At 38.8% G+C, this 21,305-nt stretch overlaps 3 protein-coding genes and 1 non-coding gene across 6 annotated transcripts; 2 read left to right on the top strand and 2 right to left on the bottom strand.

The window, feature by feature from the left end:
* Window positions 1-1,041: 1,041 nt before the first annotated feature.
* On the top strand, window positions 1,042-6,174 carry LOC131325098 (5'-methylthioadenosine/S-adenosylhomocysteine nucleosidase-like). Of its 3 annotated transcripts, none has more exons than XM_058357167.1 (8): window positions 1,042-1,214; window positions 1,315-1,378; window positions 2,650-2,741; window positions 3,735-3,841; window positions 4,363-4,437; window positions 5,088-5,162; window positions 5,344-5,436; window positions 5,697-6,174. In XM_058357167.1, the coding sequence occupies exons 1-8, from the start codon at window positions 1,175-1,177 to the stop codon at window positions 5,892-5,894; spliced, it is 744 nt and encodes a 247-aa protein (XP_058213150.1). In that variant the 5' UTR covers window positions 1,042-1,174; the 3' UTR covers window positions 5,895-6,174. The 3 variants fall into 3 exon arrangements, with proteins under 3 accessions (XP_058213150.1, XP_058213149.1, XP_058213151.1); XM_058357166.1 differs by having other exon boundaries at window positions 4,321-4,437; XM_058357168.1 differs by having other exon boundaries at window positions 1,055-1,214; window positions 4,321-4,437; window positions 5,344-5,534; window positions 5,661-6,174.
* Window positions 6,175-6,653: 479 nt separating this feature from the next.
* Window positions 6,654-7,894, bottom strand: LOC131325099 (snakin-2-like). The gene is made up of 3 exons (XM_058357169.1): window positions 7,646-7,894; window positions 7,496-7,538; window positions 6,654-7,117 (listed from the first exon to the last, which is right to left on the bottom strand). Exons 1-3 carry the CDS (start codon window positions 7,730-7,732, stop codon window positions 6,936-6,938), a joined length of 312 nt encoding a protein of 103 aa, XP_058213152.1. The 5' UTR covers window positions 7,733-7,894; the 3' UTR covers window positions 6,654-6,935.
* Window positions 7,895-12,169: 4,275 nt separating this feature from the next.
* LOC131325097 (uncharacterized) lies at window positions 12,170-19,685 on the bottom strand. Its single transcript, XM_058357165.1, has 6 exons — window positions 19,280-19,685; window positions 15,641-15,840; window positions 13,208-13,348; window positions 13,041-13,121; window positions 12,495-12,619; window positions 12,170-12,386 (listed from the first exon to the last, which is right to left on the bottom strand). Exons 1-6 carry the CDS (start codon window positions 19,500-19,502, stop codon window positions 12,338-12,340), a joined length of 819 nt encoding a protein of 272 aa, XP_058213148.1. The 5' UTR covers window positions 19,503-19,685; the 3' UTR covers window positions 12,170-12,337.
* Window positions 13,644-13,751, top strand: LOC131328128 (small nucleolar RNA snoR100). The gene has a single exon (XR_009200409.1). It is a non-coding gene; the product is annotated as a small nucleolar RNA snoR100 (small nucleolar RNA).
* Window positions 19,686-21,305: the final 1,620 nt, after the last annotated feature.

Genomic DNA, 21,305 nt, shown 5'->3' with positions numbered 1-21,305 from the left:
CTCGGGTTCTACGCTCAATTTGTTTAAAATATTTTTTAAAAGAATTCAGGGAAATATTAGTTCGGTCGGATATCGGTAAGAGCTTCATTAAATTCTTTGTTAGAATTGTTCCATATCGCTCATTTAGATTTCTTAGAGGGTTTCAACATAAAACCAATTGGCAATATGTGGACTTGATTAGTTCTTTGTTAGACTTATTCCGCATCACTTATTTAAGTCACTCAAGTTTGGTTAATAAATTTCAGAGGCTACTCCACTTATTGTTCATTGGTTTTAGGTTGGAACCCTCCAAGAAATTTAATATGGTGTCAGAACCAGCTTTTGGGTGACTTCACCTTTGATGAGAAAGTCTATGTCATCTCCGTCGCCCGAGTCAATCCCTCAACTCCTAGTCTGTCACCTCCACATGCATCCGAACTGCATGTGAAGAGGAGTGTTAGACTTGTCCCATATCGCTCATTTAAACCACCTAAACTTGGTTAATAATTACATTATAGAAGCTAATCCACATATTATCAAATGATTTTAGGTTAAAACCCTTCAAAAATTGGACGCGGTGGGGCTGCTGTCCCAATTTTGGGGCCCACCCCGGTCTCGCTCCGATGATCTGAATCGTTCACTTTGTAGAGCTCATCGAGTAGAATAACTATGCAAAAAATCAGCTTAATTGGATATCATTAAATACCTGATCGGAGCCCATATAACTCTCAGTCCATGGGTTACAGTGGATTTGATCAAGTGTTTCGGATTCATTCTTTTTAAGATAAAAAGGTTCTGATCAGACACTTGATGATATCCAACTGATTTTTTTTATAGTTGTTCTACACGACAAACTTTACAAAGTGAACGATTTCGATCATCGGAGCGAGATCGGAATGGGCCCCAAAATGGGGCGCTGTAGCATGCTGCCCCCCTCCCTCCCCAAAAATTCTACTCCGTATCATTCTTTGCTAAAAAAAAGCGGATATTTGACGGAGCTAATTTTTTTACAGAATTACCTTAAAATTATTTTAAATATATTATTGCCGAAATGGACAGCCCGCTTCCCCTCTCTCTCTCTCTCTCCTCTTGAAATAGGGGGGCTCATCAGTTTTCGAAACCCACCTCGTACCTTCTCGTCGACTCCACGGCTAAGGCTCCGCCCGAAGAGGAATCCAGTGCTTCAGAGGAAACCATGGATAACCGCTCCATTTCCACCGTCGTCATCATAATATGTACGACAACTTAGTACTATGATAATTTTCTCTCTCTGTTTCTCTCGTAACCGGTCACTGCTTTTACTGATTGGATTTTGGGTTTGTGAAAATCGTTTAGCTATGCAGACCGAAGCGATTCCTCTTGTGAACAAATTCCAGCTTAAGGAGGACCTCAATCCCGTGTTAGTTTCTTCTCGCTTTTTTTGTTTTCTTACTAGAACGCGTGTGTTGTATTTTCGTGGAGAACAAAATCCCAAGGAACTGAACCAATGGGATTTGAATTTATCGTGCTGAGTACTAATGTAGAAGGGGAGTTTTGTTAGAAGTTATCTGTGCTAGTTACCGGAGGTGGACACATGATTTGTGTCTGGCAGGGCCCAAATCACATGTATTTTCGTATAGGTGATAAAATATTTTTTGAAGTATATTTCTATTTGCGACGTACGAAGAAGAAACGAACGATATTGTGTTTATGTGCGCAGATAACTTGAAATTTTAGGGATTTTTACTCCACACCGTCTAGAAATTTTTAGAAAATTTTGTCATTCAGGAGACTTGTAGGGACCAATCCCAAATAATTTTTATTAATTAACTTGAAAATTAGTATAGTACCTGAGAATATACCAAGTGTACTTATAGTTCTGCTTTTACTGTCATTTAAAAAGTACGCAGGCTCGAACTGGTTAAGTGCATAGCAGTAGTCCTTGACCGTTTATACACAAAGGTCTTGCATGCATAGTACATAGACAAATTTCATGGCAACTCTTCTACAACCATACGCACTTACACAAACACAATACACTCAAGTTTATGTTGGGATCCACACATGACACCTCAATGTGTGTGTGGTCCCCACACCCACACACACCTTACTTCCCGTGTGTGGGGCCCCCACAGGAATGTGAGTGTGTATTGTGTTGGTGTAAGAGTGTGTGGTTGTAGAGTTTTTGATTTCATGGGCAGCAAAGGTATGTGCTTCTTTTATGACAGGTACATAACTATTAAATGCATAGTGATGATGCTTGATTAAGGAAATGGTCCTAGGAGAACAAAAATTATGAAGCAGGACTGTTTTTTCGGGTCTTGATTGCCCTCTTTAATGGAGACAAATTTATGTGGAGCTACCTTGAATGTGGACATGACAAGTATCCAATTTGTTTTCACTTAATTATAGAATCTTGATGGTGATTTAAAATGGGAATTGCTTTGCTAAGCTCTATTTATTGTTACTTTTATGTTTTGTTTCTATTTTGTTTGATACCGTGTTGTGTTTTGTCAATTGCATTTTGCATCACAGGGGAACAAATAGTGTTTTGCAATTTTCATCCTTTCAATTATCTCGGGTTCTTTTTTTCCTTTTGGCTTTTGAAGTGAACTTGCTTCACTGCTGTTTTCGGGTACTATATTCTCTTGTTTGGTTCGGGTTTTGATTTGTTAACTCAAAACTATGCAGGTTCCCAATGGGGGTTCCTTGGGTTCGCTACTTTGGTACTTACAAAGACCTGAATATCAATGTAATCTGGCCTGGAAAAGATACGATTTTGGGTGGGTATTGGTTCCAAAGTTTGTTTGTTTGATTTTTTTGTTTCATTGCAATGCCAATTATGTGCTTTGGCAATTGCGTGCACACTTTCTAATACATTCTCAGTGAGTTTTGATAGACTGCTGATTCTGTTACTAAGGCCTCTTTCCAGCTGGTCTTTATGTGCAACTGAATTCAGTACTCCTTTGTTGACAAGTACGAGTGCTGGTAACTTGTGAGTAGGCTGATGCAACACCAATTGGCTAACCCACATAATTTAGCATATTTCCCTCTAAATAATCCAAGCAACTTTTAAACTTTAGCTAATTTTGGTGTATTTGTGTGTAGTTTCAGTCAGATATTGTCAAAGATGTCTCTACCAAGTAATTGTTTTGTATTTTACCGAAGGAAAAATAATGAAAAAAAGGAACTGTGTTATAGATGGAAAACAACTTATGAATGGGCCTGCTAGTCTGATGTATTCATTCCTGTAAAAGCTTTACATCGTAGATTGATATGTACCTTCGTTTTATTAATATGGACTGTTAACTAGTTCCACACACTAACAATTCAAGCACACAGTTTGGTATGAGCGTAGATATTTCCTGTTTAGTGATTTTTCTGGGTACTACAGAAATACTACATATCAAGGATGTTGATGATGTAAAACCACCTCATTTAAATGTGTATCCTTAAAATGATTTTCCTGAGTCTGGTTGTTCCAACATTTAGATTATAGCAGTTCATAAAAGAATAAAGTTTATAAGTACTGTGCAGCTTGAAGTATCCCTAGGGTAGGTGTGTTGATGATCTCAGGATCCAAAGATGCTAACAAAGATTTCGAAGGGTCGCTGTCAGATTCAATCCATACTTTCATTTGAATATTGAGCACAGGTTAAAAGATAGCATGTCCGTTAATGGAATTTTATTGTGATGACTGATGATTGATGCATGCTTGTTTCATGTGGGAAAGTTTATGATGGATTACATGTTGCTGAGTCCTTCAACCTTTTCAGGAGTTGATAGTGTAGGCACGATTTCAGCATCTCTTGTGACCTATGCTTCTATCCTTGCGTTGCAGCCAGACCTTATCATAAACGCTGGCACAGCCGGTGGCTTTAAGGTATAATATGTGCAGCCAGGATTCTTTTTTGTCTTTCTTCCATGGTTGCTTGAATGGAAATCATCTTGAGCTTTTGTATTTTGTTTGATTGCAGATAGAGTTATTCTCAAATTCTGAGAAACTGTATGATTTGTTCATCTTGGAACTCTTTTATTTTGTATATTGCTGATAGTGTTTATTTTCTGCTTGAGTTTTTCAAGACCACTAGTAACAACCATCTTTCTCTCTCTCTCTCTGGGGCTAAACAGTGAAAATTTCCATTCTGCACAATGTGTTGGTAACTTCCTTGATAACCGGACTCCTTGTCATTTTCACCTTTTCCATGGAATGGTCCTTTAAATTTAGGTTTCCTCTTTCATAAACTCCAGTGTACAAAGAAATGAGATAGCTGTTATGGAATTTCTCACAGCATGCGTCAGATATTTGCTTATTTGTCCACCAAAATCACGCGACAAACCTTTGAATTGTGTTTGATGCAGTGCTTTGATATGTATTCCACATTGATGTTTAGCTGTTTCCAGGCCAAAGGAGCTAGTATAGCTGATATTTTTCTTGCATCGGATGTTGCCTTCCATGATAGAAGGATACCCATCCCTGTAAGTTTTCTCTAGTTTTCTTTTTGTATATTTCAAGATGTTGATTATTAGTGAAATGCTCCCCAATAGTTTTCCATGACAGCAACATCACGATTACTACAGATGACTTGCAGCATTCAATTTTCTTATTAATCGAAACATAATCTTGTTTGTTTAAAGTGGGTTTTATAAGGAGACCTAAAAGGCAAATATTGCGAAGTACTTGGGCACTCTTCTGCAAGAGGTATTGCACATCTACCTTTCAGTACCTCCTACTAGGTCCAGGTAATCCTGGCTCTAGGAAGCACAGGCTTCTGATCCTACGTACAAGTCGGAATATACCAAAATCCACGCGTAACTTTGATATTTCAGATTTGGTAATTCAAGCACTTGGATTTGAGTACAAATCTGCATAGTTGATTCCATACTAGAAATTAGAATACATGAAGTCGGTTGGATACTTGGATTAGACAATATACATTAACACTTATATGGCCGGCAGTTATGTCGGCCGCATAGGGCTTAAAGATCTTAATAATCCTCGTGAAAGCTCTACTTAAGCTCCATTTCTTTCTCCTTAACATCTTTTCCTGGGTGAAATGTTCTTCTTCATGTACAGTTTAGACAAATAAGAAATTTATGGGTTTTGTTTTCGTCAATATCTTGTGCAGGTTTTTGATCTGTATGGAGTTGGTTTGCGGCAGGCTTTCCCAACACCCAATCTCGCGAAGACACTTAACCTCAAGGTGATTACCATGCTGGAAACTCCTTGGATATATCAGTAGTCCATATTTTATCACTTGCTTGGCAGTCTTTTATTCTTTACATATCGGGTTTGTTATTAATCGTGATCTGCTTTAAGTGCTCCTCATGCACCAGTGGCTCTCAGACTCTCAGAAATTTCATTTGGGCTTGTTGGGTTGTTAGGTTGGCAAATTGACTACTGGCGACTCATTGGATACGTCACCCAAGGATGAAGCATCAATTGTTTCAAATGATGCAACAATTAAAGACATGGAGGTAAGTTCTCGATCATTTCTTCTCTCCATCGGTTGCTGTTTATGTCCATATCGAGGTTTTTTTAAGTTTTTTTTATGCAAGTTTTCAATTAAAGACTCGTTGGATACACAGCCATATTGAGGGGGTTTTTTTCTTGCTTTTCCTTGTATTTTCCATTTGTTGCCTAATTTGTAGTACCGCTTCCACAATATGTATACGTATTTTGGTTTTGCACTCGTGCATAGTGTTGAGCCTGTTCTTGTATATGTTTCGTGTTGCAGGGAGCAGCAGTTGCTTATGTAGCGGATCTTTTGAAGGTTCCTGCAATATTTGTTAAAGCCGTAACTGATATAGTGGATGGTGATAAACCGACAGTGGTCGAATTTTTGCAGAATTTGTTGGCGGTAACGGCTGCACTTGACCAAGCAGTTACGGAGGTTGTAGATTTCATCAATGGGAGGTGCATCTCCGAACTTTGATAAATTCATACTGGACGCGGCTTCCTTCTTGGTCCAAACAGTCTGCCCCACTATATCAATATTTTGATGATCCGAGCCTTCCATTTTGGAGGCCCCGATGTGCAGATTATCCGTACCAAAAAACAGAGTTAAGGCAATTACCAATATCGGGTTACCTTGATTTTGTGCACGTGTCAAAAGTGTTTGATGAACATTTTTTTCTGTTACTCCTAAATGCCATCTGATTGAAGAGTAATTTAAATGTAAAGTGGCAATAAAGCTGTGAGTAGGTGATTGTTTCGCAGGAAAAGCTAAAACAATTGGCTGCAAATTCTTTTTTGATTTTTTTAAAGTTTTGCCAAATCTTAATTTTTTAATACAAAAAAATGAGTAATATATTCAACGTCATATGGACAAAAATGAATCAAAAGCAGATATCAAAAGTGTTGTGGGATATAGCCATATGGAGTTGCGCACTAACCGGAATTACTTCTTTTTTTTGGCTTTTAGTTTGTTTTTATTCGACGCTAATTTCGAACTGGAAGATATATTCTACAAACATCGAAGGAGCAATTAGCCTAGTATTCCAAAGGGAGACGGAGACGTATCGATGTGCTAAAACCAACCCATGTGAGTAAAAAAAATGTCAAAACAATGGAATCACACAATTTTATGCACTTTTACATTGTTCTACGCGCTTTTTTCCGTATGCTACTAGATTTTTCATTCTTATTAACGGTCCATTTTACTGTTTTTAGCATTTTCCAACAAACGAATAGATTATTTAATGGCACTTGCATCTAAAGGCCTTAAAATAGCCCAACCCAACGTTGTTGCTACACACTCTGTACACACAGGATTACAAGCTTTATTCTGCCCAATACTTATTCCCTAAACAATCCGGACGATCGAGAAGAAACAAGCGACGATAGTTGGGGCGTACGTCAAAACATCGTTGTTTTGATGCGTTATAACGCACGTTCTGCATCAAAATAACATTGCTTTGACGAGTAGTACGATGTTGTCGCAGCACTCGCTCGTCCTGAGAGCGGGTGATAGTTTCTAAGGGCATTTACGCCGGTTGTTGTGAGTGGTCATGGTGGCGTAGCAAGGACATGCCTCCAAATTGCCCGAGGTGCCAGGAGGAACACACTGGCACCTAGCACAGCACGTCCCGCACGCCCTCTTGCACAAATTTGGCCTCGACGACAATTTGCACCTACCAGCACAAGCTCCGCCGCAATCTATGATCACAACAAACCAAAAACACAACATAATTATGGTACATAATTTCAAAGTTTCCATTTTGGTTGAGGTCTTTTGTAGATTGGAATTCCGTTTGGTTTGGTTTGGTTTGGAATTCCGTTTGGTAGTCGATTTCCACACTCGAAGTGGTTGGTTTTATATATATTGGAGTATTTATAATTCAGGATTGGTAAAGGCGACGCGCACTATTAGGATACATAAAAGAAAATAGGACGTGGAGCTTTTAGTATCATCGGCAACAAACAAGAGGCTTAGCACATATTGGACCGCCAACTTATCTAAAAGCTTAAGCTATTTGAAAAAGAGATTGAATTTACTAATTTGTTTTCAATGGTATAGTAGCCGAATTGACGTACCCAGGGGCTCGCCGACGGTGGTATCCGTGAGACTGTTGCTAGTCTGCATCATTTTAGGAAACATATAATTAAGCACAGTACGTAGTGTGTGTTAACGAAAATGCAATGGTTTTCTTTGAATTTTCACAGAAGATCGAGATTGAGATTTACCACTTGGTTGGTTTGCAATGGCTGGACCAGGTCAAGAACAAGTAGAGAGAGAACAAGTGAAGCAACAAGAGCTTTAGTGATGGCCATTAGTGAATATGTAATTTGACAGAAAGAAAAGAAAACACAGTGAAGATATTTATAGATATTTAGCTTAGTACAGAAAACAAGTGAAGGTGAGAGCTGTATTTATAGAGAGAGAGAGAGAGAGAGAGAGAGAGTGAGTGTGTGTGTCTCTGGGGAACGTGGCATTGCATGCATAGCCATGCCAAGAAGAAAGAATAAGAGAGGTGGGATGGGGATACGGATAATAGGCTGGCAAGCAATATGGCCTACTTACCTGCCGACAGCTTAAAACTTGGTTAAAATTGTAGACAACAAAACAAAACAAGAAGAGCCGCTCAGTGCCGATGTTCGACCTAGTACTCTACTCGTGGAGGTGGGTGGATGGAGGATCGTCACCGGACCTTGATTCCGCCGCAGGATTGTCATGGCATCTGCCTTCAGACGCCTTCATCGTCGCCGTTGGAGAGCTCAAGAAACCGCCGCCTGATCCAAATCGACCAGGGTCTCCGTGCAAGAGGTAAGGGTAGAACTATATAAAGAATGGGTGGGCTATAGTCTAGGTCAATTTTGAAAAAAAAAAAAAAAATTATATGTAAAATTTATAGCTCAACCCAATTCACCCGGCCACCAACCCATTTTAACTCAGAATAAATTACATTTCTGATTCCGCCATTGCAAGAGCCAGTGGCCTGAACGAAAGGAAAAGTGACTCTCTTTTTTTTAGTCTATTTGAACAGAGGTCGATCGGATGGAGATGAGCAAAGTATACTTTTCTATAGTGTTTTACCTGCCCAAAACTTGTGCAAATGGACTTCTTTTCTGTTTTGTTGTGTACTAGGCTGGCAATATGAGGGTGTTCGTGCGGAAGGGGTGTGGGGAATATCATTTCTCACCTTTTACAGTACCAAATGCATGCTAATTATAGTAATTACACACAATAGTGCCCTAAGGCTTTCCCTTTAGGGTAATTATTTCATGCCCCGTGCCCCAAATGCTTCACTGTCACATGTATGAGTTCCATACACTTTGTGGTGGGGATCCCACACAAATGGGTGGTATATAAAGAGTTTAGGATACCACGTGACAGTGCTCCTAGAGGATTGAATAATTTTCCCTTTCGGAAAATCATCACGGAGGCTTAGATATAGGAGTATTCCACATCTTGGAATCGCTGGAGGGTTTGTCTGGTTGTTAACTTCAGAATCTTAAAATTAGTCGAGATACGCAAGATGGCTCTCCGTGTAGTCGAGGTGCGCAAGATGACCTGAACATTCGATTATAACTAGAAAGAAAAAAGCAAGGCTTTTGGATAATCCAAGTCAATCATCAAAATTAGACATATTTTATTGGGTCGTTGAGTAACTACTGACACACACTTGTTCAAGTATTTTCAAATGACAAAGGTGGTGGTCTAATTGCACTCATTTGAACCTACTTTTAACTCTTTGAAATCATTCCGACAAGTTTAAAACTGTAGAAAAACTCTACCAACCAATTGCAGCCAAGATAACCGTCCCAAATGATAAAGCAGAGCTTACAATAATGGAAACAGATGATTGCATAGGCTATATAGTAAAGGGGTGGGAATTTCCGACACGAAGTTAGCGGATTAGGGTCAGCTATTTTTAACACGGAACACGAATTTGACCTGACACAATAACACGAAAAGTCAAACAGGTCGGGTTAGAGTTGCGAGAATTCTGACACGAGCACGACTCAGGATGGGAATTTATGAAAGGACACGACAACACGACATGAACTGGACACGAAGTTAGCAGGTTAGGGTCAGATATTTTCTTACACGGAACATGAAAAACTAAACAGGTCAAGTTAGAATTGAAGGAATTCTGATACGAACACTTGATGACACGAAACGATGCCCACCCAGGCCATCCCTAGGCGGCTAGCTAGGCAATACACATCTCATTAACTGTGGGAGCCTTGGAGTAGAGATAAAGTCATGAGGTGAGGGAGGGGGGGTTCACCAAATATGCTTGTTGTTTTGTTGTGCAAATCATAGAGGGTCCATTATTCAGCCTTATAGTACAGATTTTGTGCTTCCCAGCTGTGACATTCTGGAACCATTCTCTTTTCTTTCTCTCTTTCTTTCGTTTTGATCGAGGAGCCATTTCTCGTCAATAGAGGAATGTTATAGCTTATCCGAGCAGTGCCTGTTTGCACATTCGAGCCGTCCATTTCGTTTTTGAATGACTCAAATTTGGAGAAAGAAAAAGAGAAAGAGAAAGTGTTGGGGTTAGAGAAGAGATAAGGTTTCAATCCGAGCCATCGAAAAGTGTTGCGGACGACTCGAATACGCCGAGCGGATACCACGTGGCACTGAAAAATCTCTCCATCTCAAGCATCTTTCAACCGCACAATACGACACGACAGATAAAATTGATAAACAAATTAAGCTACTTGAGTTCAAGCGAATCTTGCGCCCTTTAAATAAAATGTTCAGCTTCATAGGCAGCGGCAACAGGGGCGGAGCTAGCATAGGCCCAGGGTCACATGCCCCCTGGAATTTTATCCCCCACACCTTCTCTTTTTTTTTGTACACCTACTAAAAAATGTTAGAGAACTTGGAAACTTTGGGCATAGGGCTTATCGTCGCATGTTTCAAACTAAATCAATAGACCCCTTAAAGAATTAAATACTTGTTTTAGTCAGCGAGGCAAATTGCTATTCCTTCCGTCCCTTATTTATAGTCCGGTATTTCATTTTGGGTTGTCCCTTAATAAATGTCAATTTTGTAAAGTTAGTGGGTAAAAGTTAGTGAATTGTCTATTTTGTCCCTAAAAGTATATTCCATTTTAAAAAATAAGTGAGTAAAAGTGTAATGATGATGGGTATAGTAGGGAAAGTGGAGGAAAAAGTTGATGTAAAAGGTATAATGATGATGTTTTTTTAATAAGTTGGAATTACGAAGCAGAACACTTAAAAAGGGACGAAGGGAGTACTTTATTTGACATGTTTGGCCCCGTTCCGAAACGTAAAATAAGTATTTATTTTTTAAGAAGGCAATTTCAAGCTAAAAATTAATGTGTTTATGTAAATAATTTTTCTACCAATATGGATCTTATTTAATAGATCTCATCAAGATCTATAATACGGTGCGAAAAAAATTAAAAAAATATTTTTCATTTATATTATTTTTGAGTTTGAAAATGTGAAATAAACTGCTTATTTTTTAAGAAGGTTTCTGGAACGGGCCTTATAGTCCATTCAACTCATTTTCTAGCTTTTCAAAACATAATTCGAACAATCAATTGTGGAACCGCTAGAACGATCATTGGTTGATTGTAAAGAGGTGCCCCTCTTAATAAAATTCCTGGTTCTGCCACTTGGCGGCGCTGTTCACTTTCTAACAGCCGACACAGTTATAGATATAGTTAGGATCAAGACCAAGTTTTGAACAGGCTTTGAACATGGTTTTTTTTTTTTTTTTTTCCAATATTGTATACATCAACAAGGGTTAACAGGATATTAGTAGGTTAGTTCGCAGAAGATTTCAAAAGCTATTCATAGTCCTGAATCCCAAACGTCAACGACGGGGCTCAAACCTGATCTCCCATCCCACATGGGGAGGACATGAGTTACCAACTGAGACGGGAGCCCATTGGCGAGTGTAATTTTGTTCACCCACTTTTTTATTGGTTCTTGTCAATAGATGGCCCCACTCTATAGTTAACCATAGTTACATCGGAAACGAAAAAATTAAAATCACGAAAGGAAAGAAAACTAGCTGAATAAAGTTTATGAGATTCAATATATAAGTTTAACCCGCTTTCCTTTTCTTTTTTCTTTTCCTTTCCATGAAGCAAGGTGTTCTAAGCCAATTAAAACAAAAAAACAGAGTTCGAATTCTTCATCTTTGTCCCCCATGAATTGCTGCTATGCTTTACCGCCGTTGTTCAGCTCGTTAAAAGCTCATTCAAAATCAGCACGTTACTTAAACAAATCAAGTTTCAGAATTTTTTTTTTTTTGAACTCTACTTTGGAACCAAACTTGAGCAAAATTACTACTCAGCCTCAGTTCGTTTATCTCATAATTTGCTCGATTAAAGCTCATCGAGAGCTGTTCTCTGATAAACAAGTCAAACTTGAATTCACTTTTAACGTCCAAAGTTGAAACTAAACTTCAACAATTTACTACCATTTGGATCGGTTGTGAGCCCTACTTATGGACTATGTTCCAAAAAGAGAGATGGCAGAGCCATTTCCTCGAAGAACATTATGCCAATTCAGATCCCTTGCAATTAAGCATTCAAGCAGGTTTTCTGAAGGTTTCTTTGGAGGCGAGCTCAACTCTCTAAAGCTCGGCTCGTTTGTATAGGCCCGGCTCGTTCAGTAAATGACTGTGCTCGGCTAGTCAAAGGCTTGTCTGACGAGCCGAGAAACGAGCCGAGCTCGAACACTACACGGCTCGGCTACCTAAAATCCATTATATGAAGCCGCATATTAGTGCTTAACCAAAAACCATGATATCAGAGCAAGAAAATTGATCCCTGATCTCATATGCAACCAAGTCCGATAACAGGAATCATATGAGCAAAAGAACCGAAATGAAAATCGTATGACTATTTTAAGTTCCGGGTCAATGCCGATCATGCTTCGTATGATCTTCAATTACACAACTCCAGAAGGAAGACGTAGCACAAGTTGTCCTCCGAAAACACTGCAAGGCAAAAACAGATATGTTTTCAAAATCTATCTATCCCAGAGAGGATTGGGTGTCCCTTTAACACGAGTATATAGCGTCACTAAGAAAACTAAAAATAATGACCTTTTAACATAGTAGTAGCAGAAGTCTGCTAGTATGAAAGTCTGAACGATTTCCGAGATAAGAACCATCGAAGGCCATAACCCGTAACCTAGAGCTGTCAGCAAACGGCCACCGCTGTCCAAAACCTGTGGGAAAAAAGGAAATATAAAACAAAAATTACTGGAAGGGAAAAGGAAATAGAAAACGAAGATTACTGGAAAATCATAGATCCGCTAGAACACAAAGCTAATGTCCAAAGTAAATATAAATCTAAAAAGACAAGAGTTGGCAACCTGATAGCAACTGATCATAAATTTGGAATCCATAACCTGAGCACTAAAACTCCTTATCCTTTGATCTACGCTAAGAGAACAAATATGATATCAACAAAAGGCGCTTAACTCTATTGGCGGTCTTTTTGATAGCAAATAACTATCTAAATTCCACACAAGATTTTCTGTATCTGTTGGTATTCTCACAAACGTCAGATTTGACAAGGCAAATAGAAGAATTTAATCATTCCCCACTTTTAAAAGAATAGAGATATTCAAAGTCCACATTTCAAACCTGTAGAACCCAGTGAGCACAGCTCAGGAACCTGGCAACACCTAATGCGAATACGTAATGAGCCGTGAATGGTTCAACAATCTGAGAGTTCAAAGAGAAGAAGAGTGATGTAGCCAAGCACTAATACATGAGTGAATAACAAAAATCTATTATGTCACCAATTTTACCTTTGAGTTTTGCATGACACGAAGTTGGGGTAATACAGAAACAGCTTCCAGGTATACACAGAAAGCCCAAAAGAATCTGTTGATAAAAGTATGCAAAGTTGACGGCTGGACTAACAAAGCCAATACCGCACATGGCACCACCTACAGCAAAATGAGAAAGAAGGCGACTGGTTCTCTTAGTAAAAGAGAATCATTCGTAGAGAATGTACAGATCAACCGAAGACGAAACCCTTGATCAAACTGCAAGCAAATCTAAGAAAAAGATGGCCCATAAAAGAAAAGGCGAGGAAAATATATGATCTAGAAAGAAATGTTTGATAATAAGAAGCCATTCATATGAGCTGAATATGGGCCTATGGGCATTAAACTATGAGCTGCTTTAAAATTTTAGCCATACTATCCCAAAAACAAATGTGCATACCGATGCTCTGGACTATAATGAAGAAAGCATGGTAAAGTGCACATAAATTGAATTGGGTCTTTAAGCCTGCCCTCTCTGATGCCATTCGGCTTTAATTTAGGGGCATGGTTCCGCAACAAAACAGGTATAGGGGGGTCACTGTTTCAGTGGTATTTTGAGAGCAGGCACTTTGTGCATATTGCCAAAGGTTAGGTCTATCTCCAATCCTCCCCCGCCCATACCCCCAATGATTGGAGACTATATGGGTTTTGTTGTTGCTGTTGTACTATCCCAAAAACAAGGGCTTTTACAAATAGTGCTGCTCCTGAAAGGACATTTACCTAAACACAAAGCCATTCTCATGCATGGCAGCATGAGCTTTTACCATTGCACCAAGCAATGCTGCCTACTAACTAATTTCGTTGTACTATGGAAGAAACAAAGAGAAGCTTCTATACAAGCCCGGCTTGTCCATTAGGGCAGTGAAGCATGCGCTTTAGGCCCCATATTTGAGAAGGCCCCAAATTTTCTATGGGTATTACATAGTAGTATGTGTATATGTGGAAACAATAATTTATAGTATTAGAAATAATTCTACACTCAATAAAGCAGGCCCCAAAATAAGGAACAAAAACTGACAGAGAAAAAGACAGGGTGTATCATCTCTAAGGGTTATCCTAATTTATTGTGACAAGAAAGATTAAATGGATTAGCCATATAATCAATAGAATAAGTTTTTGTTGAAAAACTTGACTACAAAGATCTAATTACTAATTTTGCTTCCAAAAAAGCTAGAAAAATATAATTAAATTAAATTACTTTAAATAAATAGTAATATGTGAAAAGGCTTAGTTTTGATTGCTACTTTAGGCCCCAAATTGTCTTTAGCCCGCCCTGCTTCTTTATCCTAACTGACACACAATGACCATGCTTTCTGAACCCAAGGGGTTGGCCTAGTGGTTAAGGCCTAGGACTTAGGACTTTGCTCCTTCCTAAGGTCTTAAGCTATGTTACATGGATCCTTCATTTTGACTCAAGTACCCGTGTCGATGTGTCCGACACTTGTATCCTTTTGGACACTCAGATCCTCTAATTGTTAAGATACTTACAGCAAAGGAATATCAAATTAGCTAGAAAAGCGATATTTCGAGTATTTCACATAGACATGAAATAGGGAAATAGCAAAAATATAATTTTCTTGTTTAAATAATTAGCACCACTACATATTCTGAGAAAATTATGCAATATATAATTACAAACAAGAGTTCAGGACATGTCCCCGTACCCGTACCCAAGTTGGGGACACATATCCACATATCCTAAGATTTAAGTTTAGGAAGGTTCAACGCGTGGACTTGCACCCGCACCCGATACTCGCACCCGAGTCCATGTAACATAGGTCTTAAGTTCAAAACCTCCCAGGTGCTATCAACTCCTCTGGGCCTAGTCCATACAAAGCAATCTAAGAAGCACGAACCTGGATACGGGACATGACACGACACGACAAAACACCGACACACGGACACGTTATTTCTCCGAAAACACGTCAAATGTGAATGTATGTATTATTATATTATAGAGTATGTTATGATTTCATATAAACGTCGGAGACATTTTAATTAGCCCTTGGCATGTTCCAAGAGTGTTGCCAACATGTCCTAGACTATCCACAATGAGTCTAAGTAAAAGAAATATAATAAATGCATTGGACAAGTATTTAGGCATGTTGAATACGTGTCCGAAGAGTGTCGTGTCCGTGATGAGGCCGATAAACATGTCCGTGCTTCTTAGGAAGCAATTGCTACGGCTTTGATTGGGCTCCCCGCAAGTGGGGGCGGTGGGATTGGGCCCCCAAGATTAGTCGAGGTGCACGTTAGTTGGACACCTGAGTTACCATAAAAAAATGACCATTCTTTCTGATGCTAGGAAATCAATTTAAAAAAATATTGTCTTAAGCATATTGTGATGGATGAATGACAACAAAAGGACAAACAATTGTAGTCATCATGTCACAGGCGAAAACTTGTACTCACCACATAATACATTGCAAAGTTGTCTTTGTCCTCCATATAACTTGACTTAAGATTAAAACGCATCATATAAATAACCCATAGAGTTGTAGCCAATGTGGATAAATCAAGCAAGGTATGTATATCATATTCCATGACAAAACTGCAGTACAGCCTAACAGCTAAAAACAGCGCTGTTAGTTCCTGTGATTTAAGTGAGAGTCCTGCAAAATATTCAGAAGTGTAAATTAACTAGAGTCAGCGCAACAATAAAAAAAGTACACTGAAAGCATACATGGAAAAGTTCCCTCAGAAGATATAAATGATGCGTAGCATAAGCTGAAACTCCAAAACATGCTATAGAATTGCAGCTTTACATAAAGACTGCCTCAAGCCACTACTCACCAGTGCTTCAAGAGTTCGTTAGAAAAAAACTTGATCTCTTACGAAGTACAACTTTTGTCCTTAACTTATACTCAAATGTAGGAGAATGGGATGGGTGAGAAAACTCAGAAAATCAGCTTCAGGACTTTTAAGCCGAATGACAGATTAAAGTCAAACAATAGCCTCCAGACCACGACCAGACAACTGATGGTATTTGAACTAATCACAGTGGTTGTAGATAACTTGGAAGTGTGAGGACCAAAACAACAACTATAAACATGTAAACATGTTTGTATGTGTAAAAAGATGTAACTTAATATATACAAGGAAACTAAATAAATAGAGATTAAATTCCATAGAGTATGCAATGATTTTCAGTAAAATGTGTTTGACAAAAGCAAGTACAAAAGTATGCATGCTCACTTTAGAAAGCGGAAGACCCCGATAACAAGTACGAAGCAATAGCAGTAGACTTGACAACCATGCAACATAATTCTCACAAATGATGACCTGAAAATAACAGGGACTTCTTATAAGTGAGTGGGCTTCTTTGGTGGTCCATTTTTCCTAGAACTCTTCATGGTGAATTTTTCGACAACCCCTAAGTTGCGAACAAATGGAACCATAAATCCTTGTAGGAAGGTACATTTTTAACAGCATTTTTTTTTTTTTTTTGTGAACAGCGTAGGAAGGTACTTTTACATGCTTCCAGACACATCTAGTTGAGGATGAAAGCAACGACACAAGTCATTGTGAATTAACTTGTAAAATAAAGCTGGAGAATTCAAGACTTTAAATCCATACAAACCAAAGGAGAAACCACACGTCCTCACGAGATTGTAAATTTGTACCCCGAATGTCTTACAGATAGGGCATGGACAAGAAAATATCATAATCGTAAACTATGAAGCACACAAGCGGGGGACAAGGCAAAATATCTATGGGACACGCCGTGCCCAATAAGTTTAATTAATATTTGGGGGCGACACAGGAGGAACGCGGTGGGGACAAGCGAGGAACGCGGCAGGGACACGTGTGGGGACATGGTAGGGGTTAAATATGCAATTTTTAAATTTTTGGGGGGTAAATGTGTATTACTTCAAATATTTTGAGTTAAAAGTGTAGTATGACGTATATATGATAAGTTTTTACATATATAATGAAGCTTCATGCTTATACATCTAACTATATTTCCAATGGTATAAAATATATATTATTTATTCATTTATTTAATTTTTGCCCATGTGATGGCCCCATTTTTTAAGAAATCCCGTGTCCCATATTCTAGCATGCACCATCCCAACAAAATGACTAGATATCTAACGACATGCACGATATATACCATTTAGAGCAAGTTACCACGATCTATATGATCCCAGAGATAAGAAATCCACTAATTGAGCAGCGTCTTGTGAATACTAGATAGCCAATACTCCAGGAATAAGAGGAGCTATGGATTCTATAAAACAAGCATCAAAAAATTAATTATTCGATCGGACAAAAACTGAAAAGCTTTAGGCGAGCTATGTTCGGGAGGTAAAATAGTTTCACAAGCATTGCCAAGTTAACAGAGAGATGTGCTCAACCTACATTACACAATTATAGCCCAAAAACCATCTATGGAGCGCACATTGAGATTAATGGAAACTAACTGGAAGAAGAATAAACTTCCATTAATAAAAACTCTTGTGTCCCCAGTTCGTGTTGGGGTACACCCTTAGTGGGTGGGTGTGACCACAGGGGATCACTCCCCCTTGTGGTGTAAAAGTGCAGGTGTGCACTGTGTGTGTGTGTGTGCTGGAGACAGTGAGAGGCAGGGAGAGGCTCCCCTTCGGGGGAGCGGGGCTCCTCGGAGATGCCCGGAGAGACTGTCGGAGGGCCACCGGAGTGAGGGAGACAGAGAGGAGTGGGGAAGCCGGATTGTGGCTATCCCGGTGAGGTTTTTTCATACTTGTATATGTAATTTATACATAGTGGAGTTTTTCCTCGGATATCTCTCGTTTGTGCTTGGTTTATTTTCGTGCTTGTGCTTGGAGGTGTGAATCGGGGTCGGAGTCTCGACCCAACAGTTCGTGAGATAAGAGTATGCTCCATAGAAAAGAAAAAAAAACCCCTCTTTTCCCCCAGTATAAAATTTCAGAAACTATATCACCAATCTCCCCAACTTGCAAACACCCTTGACAAAAAAATAAAAGAAAGAAAGAAGCAGAATATAAACCTTTGACCTCCTTTTTACTAGTAGAAAAATGAAGAAAAGGAATGTTACGAGCAGAATCCCGAAAAAACTCGCGTTCTAAAACAGAGAGTAAATTCGGACAAACAAAAAAAAGAAAAAACTCTTATGCGGTAATGCAATACAAAACCCAACTGCAATACTCTAAAAAGGACGAAGAAGCTATACAAATTGGAAAGAAAAATGGTTGTTCAAAATGCAAAAGAAAAGGAAGTATCCTTTGTGATACGTTAAATTACTCCAATTGGTTGTAAAGTTCCAAACTTTATCGCCTTTCTCGTCCAACGACTAATCAAAACCAAACACACGGAAGAAACTAATCTATCTATCTATGCATATCTACTGTATATATGAACTACTAGTATTGTAAAGGGAACACCCTTTTTGTGGTAACGTAGTTTTGAGGCTGACATTCCAGCCTTCCCATACTATTCTTTTAGGGAAAATCTAGTGACACTGTTGCATCTTTTTACTTCATAGACAAAAGTGTGGTGCACCCCCACATATTTATTTGTGTGGAGCCTACCACACTTGTGGCCCGCATAATGTTGTGGAGTCCACCACACTTGTGTCTATGGAGTAAAAGATGCGGCGTCAATAACGTTAAAGGGAATTGCCACCACTGGAAGAATGAAAAAAAAATGCCACTCCCATTTTTCTTTGTGTTTGTGAATTGAAGTTTCATGTTTACCACTTTATTCACCTCCCTCTTTCGTGAAATACACATGCATTGTGTGTACCCGGCTTCTCATATTTTTCAACGATTCATCACGCATTCACCCTCAACAGATCGCAAATTCGAATCCCATGAAGACCAGACATTCTGAACCTTAGGGGCCACTAGAGGTTTGTCCGGTCTTAACTTCAGTACCCGAAAGTGGTCAAGGTGCGCACAAGCTGCGCCCAAGACATCCATTTATAAAAAATAAAAATAATAAAAACGAACGCATAGGACTGTAGGAGTATATCTATCAATCCATATATGTGTGTGCGTGTTAGTGTGAGGGTTTTTTTCTAGTTGGGACGATGGTTGTATGTTAATAAACCTGCGCAAGTTTTTTCCTTGGTGAGTTTGTAGATGAGGACGCAGATGCCAATGGAGTGAACGGCTTCGCCGGCGACGAAGAGGTTGTCGTGATCGTGTACGATGACACGCAGCAACACCAGCGCCGCCATCCCCGTCACCACCGCAAGGAACGCCTTCACCTTGGGCGGCTGTCTCCTCACCCATAACGACGCCGCTTGGATCGGCCTCTTTCCTAACCCCATCTCTCTCTCTCTCTCTCTCTCTCTCTCTCTCGGTCTAGGTGTAGTGGGTGGCCTACGGCGGTGAGAAGCCGAGAAAGTGAGGGGCGGGGGGGGAAATGAAGAGGCGATTTAAGAATTGGGAAGATAACTGTTGGGTTGGGTAGGTGGTGGGATTGGTAATTGGTGTTTTCATATTCAGAGCCGGTGGAAAAAGCAGTTTTGATTTGACTTGGGGTTCTATTCCCTCGAGTGGTGCTACTGGCAGAGATTTTACCAGCGAGTACAAATGGCTTTTTGGGTCACTTTTGAGTCTCAAAAAAATGATCGAAATCGCTCATTTTGTTTAGAATATTTTGTTTACAATCCTTGCAAAAAATAAACTCAATTCGGTACCGGTAAGGATATTTACAAAACATCCAACTTTGCTTTAGAATTTATGCATGAATTCTGTAACAAAGTTGAATATTTTGTAAATACCCTTACCGGTATCGGATTGAGTTTATTTTTTGCAAGGACCATAAACAAAATATTTTAAACAAAATGAGTGACCCAAAACATGTCTAAAAAGACATTTGTACGCACATAAATCTGTACCAGTATCATTTCTGTATTCCCTCTCCCCAAAAACGAATCCGGTGATGGTGATGGTGCTGTGCGGCAAAGATGAGATTTGAACTGTAAGATTGTTGAAAGGACGATTTAAATGCGCACAGCATGATACCGTACAATATTTCTTCCAAATTTTCATAAAACTACTGTGCCAAAAAAAATTCAATCGTTGAAACAAAACAAAATTCAACAATCGATAAATTCCTCGGCACACAGGCACGGGGCTTTTCGGGAAAGAGGATAACAGCTTCTTTTGATTTGGTGAGGATGTTTACGTGCTGCGGATCCGTTTGCAAAAAGTTTGCCTTTTTCGACTTCCCGTTCAAAAAGTCAACTAAACCGTGGATCTATAAGTTGCTTGGTTTATTTTTGTCATTACTTAAATTTTTTTCGTATTTATTAATTTTTTGTCAATTTTTTTAAGATTATTAATTCGTCATGACGAGAGGAATCTAAAAGTAGTAAAAAATTATCATCGAAATTTAATTTTTTTTTGAATAAAGACAAAAATAAGTCAATAAATCAATTTTTTTATTTTTATTTAAAAAAAATTTGAATAAAAATAAAAAAATAAGCCAATTGACTTATTTAGAAGAACAACCCTTACGTGACTTACGTTCTGAGTCTTGACTAGGCAAACAAATATATCCCTCACATTAAACCACGTCGTTTTTTGATGTCAAATTTCTGAACACTTCTTTTTCATTTGGGTGCAATGTTATTGTGAAAGGGTGCCGTGTAATTTCATTCAAGGTGCAATATTTACAATTCACTTCATGTGAGAACCTTAAATGTGGTCCGCAAGTATAGACCTCCTTTTTTCGATCGAATTTTATTGATCCGATCCGTTCAATGTGTGTATGATGTGATTTTAAGAATCTTCGCGAGAAATCAGCAAAATATATGACCGAAAAGTGCATGTTTTGAGCAGTTTTTATTGAACCGTTCAATACTATTCGGATGACGTACTTTCCGGTCATATTTTTTGCTAATTTTTCGTGGGAACCCTTAAAATCGTATTCTGATTACATTTAACGGTTCGAATAATCAAATTTCAATCGAAATTTATGAGGTCCGCACTTAAGCTAAGTAAGGAATCCTTCATAAAAAGGGCACTGGCAATATTTATTTATAAAAGGAGCAATGGTTTTTCTGGCTCAAAAAACTGACCTTTTTCTTCTTTTTTTTCCTTCGTTAATTATACTACTCTAGTGG

The sequence above is a fragment of the Rhododendron vialii genome, chromosome 5a (assembly GCF_030253575.1).
Source record: "Rhododendron vialii isolate Sample 1 chromosome 5a, ASM3025357v1".
In the NCBI taxonomy this organism is placed as follows: domain Eukaryota; kingdom Viridiplantae; phylum Streptophyta; class Magnoliopsida; order Ericales; family Ericaceae; genus Rhododendron; species Rhododendron vialii.
This window is presented reverse-complemented; position numbering and strand designations above follow the sequence as displayed.